Source organism: Ambystoma mexicanum, chromosome 2q (genome assembly GCF_040938575.1).
Source record: "Ambystoma mexicanum isolate Mex_15411 chromosome 2q, UKY_AmexF1_1, whole genome shotgun sequence".
NCBI classification, from domain to species: domain Eukaryota; kingdom Metazoa; phylum Chordata; class Amphibia; order Caudata; family Ambystomatidae; genus Ambystoma; species Ambystoma mexicanum.
The window spans coordinates 684,410,897-684,420,486 of NC_090924.1; the positions used below are offsets into that span (position 1 = coordinate 684,410,897).

The 9,590-nt window shown below is 48.9% G+C and overlaps 1 protein-coding gene across 1 annotated transcript; it reads left to right on the forward strand.

Moving 5' to 3' along the window:
- Window positions 1-360: 360 nt before the first annotated feature.
- Window positions 361-5,948, forward strand: LOC138569009 (hemoglobin larval subunit alpha-like). Its single transcript, XM_069646736.1, has 3 exons — window positions 361-532; window positions 2,371-2,575; window positions 5,648-5,948. Exons 1-3 carry the CDS (start codon window positions 438-440, stop codon window positions 5,774-5,776), a joined length of 429 nt encoding a protein of 142 aa, XP_069502837.1. The 5' UTR covers window positions 361-437; the 3' UTR covers window positions 5,777-5,948.
- Window positions 5,949-9,590: the final 3,642 nt, after the last annotated feature.

Here is a 9,590-nt window from a genome sequence, read left to right on the forward strand (position 1 = left end):
ATTATAGCCACATGCAAAGTCAACCAATGCCTCCTGCGTGGTGACAGGGAGCCCTCTACTCCAGAAGGTACAGAGACAGTTTAGCCCCAGAGTGTCCCATTCAGTGATCTGCCCCACCCTGCACCAGCAGGAAAGGCCCGGATCCTTTCCCTGTAGGCAAATGGGACCTGCACAATCACTCGCCAGGCAGCCATTGCAGATAAGACCTCTGTGCAAGTCATCCTGCAAAGACCCACCCCCTGCCTGGCATTGTGCCAGGGAGATAAGATAGCCCCCCACCTTGGGTGGAACCCAAGAATGACCAATGACGTGGATCTCTGCCAAGCTCCCGAGCCCCCAGACCCCTTTAAAAGGGGCCCTGGCCGGCCTACAGCACCGACTGCCTTCACCAGCCATCTCCTGCTGACCCAGAGCCCCCCAGCCCCACAACCATCAAGATGACTCTGACCGCTGAAGACAAGGCCCTCGTCGTCGCCCTCTGGGGCAAGATCGCCGGCCACACCGATGCCCTCGGAGGCGAAGCCCTCGACAGGTAAAGGCTTTCAAGAGGGAGGCATGTCTGAAAAGTTACTAATTCTACCAGTTGGGGGTGTAAAGGGTCCCAGGTTAAGGTCGTTACTGGCTAAGCCAACATATTTTGATAACTCTTCTGCCACATGGTGCTTTATTTTTATGTAGGCCGGCCCTCACTGCCTATAGATTGCATGCATGCCCAGGTAGAGTGTGTTGGCAGAGTTCCTGGTCAATGATACATTATATAATGGGCGCTATCGCAATAGCCTCCTTTCATGGTTTTGCATCATGTCATAGAACGCTTGGGCCTGATTCTCCAGCCTGTTTTGCAGGCAAGTGGAAGAGATGCTGAAGCGCACCTCCCTCACTTGAGTGAAAAACCCTGAAACCATTCTCCACGGGCAGGAGAATGAGTGCAGCTGGATTGGAAAATCTCAAGAGCTTTTCCGTGCGCAGAGGAATCACTCACCCCCTGTGCCTGTGTGATGCGGGTGCACGGGGAAGTGCATTGAACTAATGGCCATTTCTGACCCTTCTGTGCATTTACTGCTCTTGGTAAAGCCAGGAGTGGTAAGAACTGTCGCTGTCCCATGTGATGCCAATCCTTCAGGAGAACTTTTCTGTTTGGGCTATTAGGTGGCAGAGCCACGTACAGGCCTACACTATTGCATTAGCGGGCAGATAGGGAGCATCGGCAAATGAGGAGGGACACAAAGCTTAATGGTGCTGTTGGGTTTATTTGCCCACCCACTGACTGCCCATGGTCATGCCAATCCCTATGGCCATTCCTGCCCAGTTCCTGCCCCTCCCGGCACAAAACAGCTCCTCATGGCAACTCTTTGGGCTCGCTTTAAACAAGCCTTACCACCAAACTGTGCACTTGAAGTGCCTGCCAGTGTTTTTCCAAAGCAGTCTTATTCATAAGGCTAGAAACACGCTACTGGTGTAATAAAAATGACCAATCTATGTCTGCCTTCAGCCATTAGATTTATAAGCACTATTCACTGAAGCCCTGTCCCATGCAGGAGGGAGGAAGGCATCTCACCCTGATGAGCCTCAACGGCCCTTTCACAATGAAACAAGCATTGGAAAAGCCAACAAAGTTGGCTTCTGTATAAGTAGTAGGCAATTGCCAGGCACTGCTATTAGATGCCAAAGTACTCACTACATTTTGCAGCTGCTGCCATCAATGGCCAGTTGATGCCACTACGGCAGTGCCTGGCAAGTGCCTACCCAAAAGCCCAAACTGTTGGCATTGCCAATGCTTGTTTCACTGTGATAGGGCCGTTAAGGCTGCTCAGGGTGAGAGGCCCTCCTCCCTCCTGCATTGGGGTTGGGATCCTATGCATTGGTTAGGTCATGGCTGTGGGTGCACGTGGCTTGGCCAAGCGCACGGTCTGCATGTAACACCTGGGAAAACTTTATGATTAATGTGACCTGAACATTGTCTTGGATATAACATCTGCAAAAAGGTTCATCATGCAGGTTTTCCAGGTGCCCTAGTACTTGTGAATTAGGCCCCTCATGGTCCCTCTCTCTGGTTGATCTCAGAGTGAGAGGCCAGAGTGTCAGCTGTTATCCAACATGCATGAGACATGCAGAGCCATGCAGTGTGGCTCTTACGGAGGTTAAATGGGGATGGGGTGGGTCCTGCGTCAGACTCTCTCTGGCTAAAGTGAGGGGCTACCACAGCAGTCACAACAAAAGAAACATTAAATACCCACAATGAACAACACAATGCAGACACGTGTTTACTTTCCTAGAGAGCTGAGAATATCAACTGTGAATGTGAAATGCCTGTCGAGTTGCAGTTTACTGCAGTTCCCCTAAAGATGTCCCTGCCCCCCCCCCCCCCAGGCTGTTCGCAGGCTTCGGCCAGACTAAGACCTATTTCAAGCACTTCGACCTCAGCCCGGGCTCTGCTGACGTGAAGCGACATGGCGGCAAGGTCCTGAGCGCCATCGGTGAAGCCGCCAAGCACATTGATGACCTCGACATGGGGCTGTCCAAGCTGAGCGACCTGCACGCCTACAACCTGAGGGTGGACCCCGGAAACTTCCAGGTGAGTCCAGATCACCATGCACCGAACTTATGTGAATGTAACCAAACACCGAGCATCAGGAGTAGGACGTCTGCGAGCATCAGTGGTTTCTTAGGTTTGCATCCCACCTTCCACAGATCTATCCTCTACCGTAGGAGGCCATTATTAATTTTCAAGAACACGTGATCTTCAGAGTTTGGGAAAAGGCCTTGGCTGCTTTTAAGCTATGTTATGTTATGTTATATTATGTTAAAGGTATTTATATAGCGCACCATCACCAATGGAATTGGTACCCAGGCGCTCTGGCAGTTCTGTAAAACAAGGAGGCGGGGTTGGATTAGTTGGGTGAAGAGGGCGTAGGAAAGTGAGAAGGTGGTGTCCTGTTGGCGGCGTCAGCTCGGTTGTCACCGTTAGCTGAGCTTGGGTATGAATATGAGATCGATGCAAGTCCTTGTGTGCTGTTGATGTGACTTATGTGTTGATTCTTTGTTGTTGCAGTGTGGTGAAGTTTGTGCGGTTTGCTGTGCGAGAAGTGGTTGTGTGGTTTTTAGTGTGATATAAGTATGCAGAAATTTGAGCTTTGGGTGTGTGGGTTATATTGTATTGTTTTGTATTTGTTTTTGTATGTAGCGCTTTTTCCCCACCTGTGTGTCCTCAATGCGCTTTTCCTTGGTTGGACGCCCTTGCTGACTGTAGTCGATGTGGTTGAAAAATTCTAGGGAGGTTAGTTTAGGAGATGCCTGTGTGCATGTTGCCGTTCTAGGACTTGGGTGGCTGGCAAGGCTCGGAAACAATAAACGTATATATTTGCCAATACAAGGACCAGTGGTGTATCGAGCGGGAGGCGTAGGGGCTAGAGGGGGTTAGCACGGCCCCCTCAGTGGCTCTTGTATGTGAAAATTAGGGTGCTGAATGGGAAAGGTGTCCCGCTGGCAGGAAAATGTTCTGAAATGACAGGATGGTCATGCGATCTGCAGACCCCCCTCAGAGGGATGGCAAAAGTCCCCCTTTTTCTTCAGACTACCTGTGACCGGATCTGCAGGATGTCGGACCAACCCTGTCCTTTTGGCCTTACCAGGGCTCACAATTTTGTGTGTAAATTGGAGCTCCAGGCAGCAGAGCAGCTCTCCCAGCGAACTGATGCATTGCCGGAGGGAGGGGGAACTATTAGCAGGGACTTTTGTCACTTAAGAAATGTAAATGGGGGTGATCAGAAGTGAGAAGGGTGCATAATGCTGCACGCTTTATGAAATAATGACTATGGCTTTAAAACCCAAAGGGGGTGTGTAAGGCTCACATTGATCTGCATGATGCTGTTGTGACTTTGCATGCAGGATGGGGAGAATAAAACTAAAGCCATAATCTTATTGCTCAACATGTTTCTTTAAGGTTTTATGTAGTATATAGTTAGTTTATTATGAAAGAATAGTTTATTATGTAATGTGGTTTGCTTCCAAGGGATTGCTATAAAGTATTATTTAAGCACATGAAATGCAAAGCAAAACCTTAATAAATATCTATATCGACTAAACCTGGGAAGATGTATTCAGTTGCTTAAATTGTCCACATCCTGGTTTCCATATTGAACCAAAGTGTGTGATCCTGCACAAATCATGTGAACGTACTGGGCCTGATTCTGAGAATCAAGCCCAATTGTGCCTTATCTGCAGCTCGGTAGGTGCTTCAATTCATAACGTACGTTAATACGTTATGCTATTGTTTTTTAAATTCCTAATGACTATAGAGTTACTCCATATATTATAATAGTGCAATTTAGGTAGTTTGCAGCACAAAGTTATTTGCCACTTGGCTTACTTATGGCAACTTATTCTAAAGGCACTTCATGGTGCCTGCAAGTCTCAAAGCCTGAGGATGCGCCTTGCAATGTCCGTTTCTCTGAAGTCACTTCAGTTAGTGCAATCCATATGCAAATTAGGAGGTTTGCATGTGTTTTGCCCCACATAGCCTGGACAGAGCTGTAATTGATGGGTTTCCAGCAACTGTAATGCTCCTGCCGTTCTTTTGGGTTTTTTATATGTATGTGTTAAAATGCCATCTTCTACTAAAGTTACCAAAAAGTTGATTGGGGATGCGAATGGTAACGTATGGAATAGCGTACACTGAATTTGGGGGTAAAAGTAGCAGGACTTTTTTCCTGGCTCTCCCCCAGACTCTTGCAATGCTGTATACTCCCCTGCAGGAGGGCCCTTTTGACAATATGCTACCACTTACATTCAGACCTGTTGGAACAACACACCACCCAGGATACGACAACAGCTGAGTGGTCAAACGTGCCAGCCCACTTACCTCTGGAATGCTCAAAAGAATGGTAGGACAGTAACCCATCCCAACCACCCTCACCTTTCACCCGCAACCGTGGACAACCACGAGCCCAAACCACACCACAGCCACAAACGTAGAGGAAAAATGTATGAAATTCTATATCTTGCATCCCTTGAAACCTTGAATTCCGCCACACGAACATTTTACCTGCACTCAAAAATAATATTCCTCCTAACCACTAGACACATCCTGAAAATCGAGAATGAAGCCCTAACGTGCGCCATTTTGAATGTCAGCGGCGCAGCACTCTCTACAACGTTCCGAAAATGAAACAAAGCACCTTAATACATGAGGCTTTAGAACATGAACAAGTGACTGTCAGGCAGAGGCAAAGGGTTCAAGTCATTGAAATATTTACTTCCTAATGCCTGATGTCTAAAGCAGGGAACAATGCCCTGCAGTGAAGCTGCTGGTCCAGTTGATAGCATCACAGAAAGAATACAATTGTTCACAACTTCATTGGCGTGTTTAACGATTATAGCGCTCTCTGACCGGGTCTTTCTTTCCACCAAATTCAATGGAAGGGACCGTTGCAGTGGACCACAGCACCGTTAGCACTTTAACAAAGTAATGTAAAATGCCTTCGGAAGAACACATTCTGCTATTTTGGTTGCTTCTTGACACCACTGCACAGAAATTTGTTAAGAAGACTGAATACCGGGGAAGTCTTGGAGACAAATGTTCAGCTGGCTACTGGTAGATATACTTTCTTTATGCTAATGCTGCTCACGTGCTGCTTTTCTCTTTCAGTTGCTCTCTCACTGCATCCAGACTGTCCTGGCCGCCCACTTCGCAGATGACTTCAACCCTCAGGCCCAGGCTGCCTGGGACAAATTCCTGGCAGCAGTGTCCGGTGTCCTGACCTCCAAGTACAGATAAACTGTAGATTCAGCGCATGAAGACAAGATGGCCGCCATGATGACAGATATAGAAACGTGTCGGAATCATCCAACATCACCAATAGACTGAACATTCATTATTTATGCTTTTTCTCACAACAGAGGTGGCATTTTCTTTCTTTTGTAACTTTTTAATAAAATGTGGGACTTTCTTCGTGTACTTTTATCTCTGATTTTACCAATAACGTCTCCAGTTGGTCCTAGGATTGCTTGTGAATTAATCAGCTAATGCTTTAAAATAGGGCTCAAAATATTTCTCCCAGTGCAAGATGTCGGCAGTGGCAACTTTAATGGCTGCCTGAACGGACTGAGCTTGAAGAGGAGCAATGGGAGGTTTGGGTAAAAAGACAGGAGGGAGAAGAGGTGGAAAGGAGGCATCATGCATGTTTGGTTGACGGTATAGCGCTTAATCCATGCTAATGCTGCTTTCAAGTTCTACGGAGGGACAGAATGGTAAGGAAGTGCAAAACCAACAAGAACGACAAAGAGAAAGAGCGCTGATACAGAGCTGTTAAAAGCCATGAAAGGGCCACATGGTGGCAGTGTAGGGTTCTGTCGAGGGTATAGGAGGGACATGAGCTTCCTGCAATCTCCATGGTGCCGAAAATCTGCCTTCGTGCAAATTAAAATGTGCTTTTTGTACATTTCTAACAGCACTTGCACAGTGCCTATGACTTTCAAAGATGGCAGCATTTGGATTCCTGTGGGCTTTCTTCTTCTTGCCAGGCCCAGCTACCCTTTTGGCTTACTGCACAAAAACCCAGACTCATTTAAAAATGGAAAAGGTCGCTTTAATGTGACAGGCCAAAGCTTACAATTAAACGCTTACCTGGCTCCATGGCCTTACAAACTAAAGACATATTTTAAACAAACAAATAAATAATTAACCATTCTCATTTTTACCCAACAATTAAATAATTAAATAAAGCCATTTCCTCCCTAACTATCCCTTGGACCCTACCGTCTCCTTACCCCTTTTTCCAGGCGTCCCGCTTTCTTCCCGGGGCCATGCCCCTCCAGGCTCAATACCTGTTCCCCCGTGGTGGCCCGCTTGTGCAAACAGCGCCACCCCATCCTTTCCTGTGTCATTCCCCCATTGTGCTTCCCTCCCCCCACATCAAAAGGGGCCATGCCCCCGGAGCCCCGGACCACTTCAATACCCCTCAAACCCCCCTCTACACCAATCTCCCCCTTCCTATGACCTGCAGCCAGTCTGACCTGCCACATCAGCAACAAAATTGTACCTTACAACTTCACTGCTGCCCCGACCTGTCACACAAAACTACCATATAATAGCTCCTTAACAGACCAAAAACCCTGTAAGACCTTGACATGGGACGTAAACAACCCCCGCATAAACCAAGTTCGATGGTTCCCCATCCCCCTTTAATAAAACCAGACACCAGACCTAACCCACAATGTAAGGGGTGGGAGGGCGGGACAATCACCAATTCCAACTGTCGCCTGCCTCCCGAACCTTCCCTGGCCCCTTAAATACCCTAGGGAGGCGCTCTGCCTCCCACGGCCACTCGCTGGCCGTGTGCAGCGCCAAAAACCTCCCCGGGGGGAAACGCTTCGCGTTCCCCCCGGTGCCCCCCTTTTGGCTTACTGCACAAAAACCCAGACTCATTTAAAAGTGGAAAAGGTCGCTTTAATGTGACAGGCCAAAGCTTACAATTAAACGCTTACCTGGTTCCATGGCCTTACAAACTAAAGACATATTTTAAACAACCAATTAAATAATTAACCATTCTCATTTTTACCCAACAATTAAATAATTAAATAAAGCCATTTCCTCCCTAACTATCCCTTGGACCCTACCGTCTCCTTACCCCTTTTCCAGGCGTCCCGCTTTCTCCCCGGGGCCATGCCCCTCCAGGCTCAATACCTGTTCCCCCGTGGTGGCCCGCTCGTGCAAACAGCGCCACCCCATCCTTTCCCGTGTCATTCCCCCATTGTGCTTCCCTCCCCCCACATCAAAAGGGGCCATGCTCCCGGCACCAGAAAAACCCTCTCCGGAGGTGTTCTTTCTGCCCCACCCCCCACCCCACCAATTTTCCTACCTCCAACTCCTCAACCAATCTCCCAGCCAAGAGCTCAAGTCCGCCCAATAATGATTGTTCCCCAAACCGGAAAGTTTACCATCCTCTCTAAATCTCATCAATCCTTTCTAAACAATCTCCTTACGGTCCAAAACCTGTACTGACACCGATGTCCAAAATTCTACCATCTCTCTGTTTATCCCCTTCCTTGCCCGCTCTATCGGACCCACATTGCTTGCTCCCCTCCCAACTCTCTGTGGCAAACACTTAGTCCCCCATACAGTTGCTTGAGGCCACACTTGTCGGACCCATAACAAAAAACCCTTTTTATTTTCCTGAAAAGAGCCACACCCGTATCCCTTACCGGATCATTTTCCCCACCCAGACTAACCCCCCCGCCCCCAACTGGAGGCCCATAGATTTCCCTCAACCCAGCCAACATAGGAAGCAACTGATCCCAGTCCAGTCCCCCCAAACCCGGACCATCTTACCACAACATCTTTATAGTTGCACCCCAGTTGCCTGGCAACAACCCTTTCCTCAGCTTCTTTCCCCGCCCACTTAACCCTAGAATGTCCCCAAAAACCAGATTTTTGACATCCGACCATACTTCCTAGCAGCATCTGAAAAAGAAATTACAAAATCACTTACAAATCAACAACATCCTAATAAATGCAACACTCCTGCTACCTACTGAAAAATTTTATAACGACATTCCGTTTGACCCGGTCCCCGGCATACCCTTTGTATCTCCCTTACTCCCAGCGACCCAACCTTCCCTACTCCTCTGAATATCCCAGCCTGGTACCTACAGATGCTGCACCCCTCCTAATTGAATGAGTTCCAACCTCCTAACCTTTCCCACACCACTAGTAACACCTTCCTCAGTACCCTATCCTTTCTGGCCACCTCCTTAACCCTCTCCAGAAACTCCCAAGGTCCTCTCCTACCTGTCCCCCTATATTCCGCCCCTTCCCTCTAACCTTTAAACAATACACCTAAACCCACTTAGCCCCCTCTTTTTCCCCTATACTAACACCCTCCTGCTCACCCTTGCCCCCCCCACCTTTCATCACCCTATTAATTTGGCCCTGCGTTGCCCCCCCTGCACCGGGGGCCCACGTGCACCCCCGTCCATGCAGGCCCTTTACTTCATGACTCCTCTCGCCACTGCACCAGGGGCCAAACCTGCACCCCCGTCCATGCAGTCCCTTCCATATAACTATTCTTCAAGCTCCTTGCGTCCATTACTACCTGTTTCCCACCTGCACCAGGGGCCCTAGTGCACCCCCGTCCATGCAGGCCCCTTTTCTGCCTTACTCCTCTCCACCGCTGCACCAGGGGCCAAACCTGCGCCCCGTCCATGCAGACCATTCCACATAAATTCCTCCTCCAGAACCTTGCTTCGTTGCTCCACTTTTTTCCCCCAGCTGCACCCGGGGCCCTAGTGCACCCAAGTCTATGCAGACCCCTCTCATCACTTCCCCCTGCTGCACCAGAGGCGCTCCCGCACCTCCGTCCATGCAGCCTGAAGCTTACTCACCCTGTCGTGCGGCAAGCGTGAGGGCTTCGCCACCGTCAACCATGCCATCCAAACGAAGGCCACCACCCCTTCACAATTTCCACAGTTACACCTCCCTGCGGCCCTCCCCTACCTACAATTCTTCCCCTTCCCTCTCTCCTACCCCCTTTAAATCGCTCCCAAAACCTTTCATCAAACCTTGTGCCCCCTCTCCTTTACGATAAACTGAG

Excerpts from the sequence above, each read along its gene's own strand:
- LOC138569009 (XM_069646736.1), top strand. The coding sequence starts at position 438 with ATGACTCTGACCGCTGAAGACAAGGCCCTCGTCGTCGCCCTCTGGGGC. Across the intron at positions 533-2,370 it reads GGAGGCGAAGCCCTCGACAG|GCTGTTCGCAGGCTTCGGCC; the intron begins GTAAAGGCTTTC and ends CCCCCCCCCCAG. Across the intron at positions 2,576-5,647 it reads TGGACCCCGGAAACTTCCAG|TTGCTCTCTCACTGCATCCA; the intron begins GTGAGTCCAGAT and ends TTTCTCTTTCAG.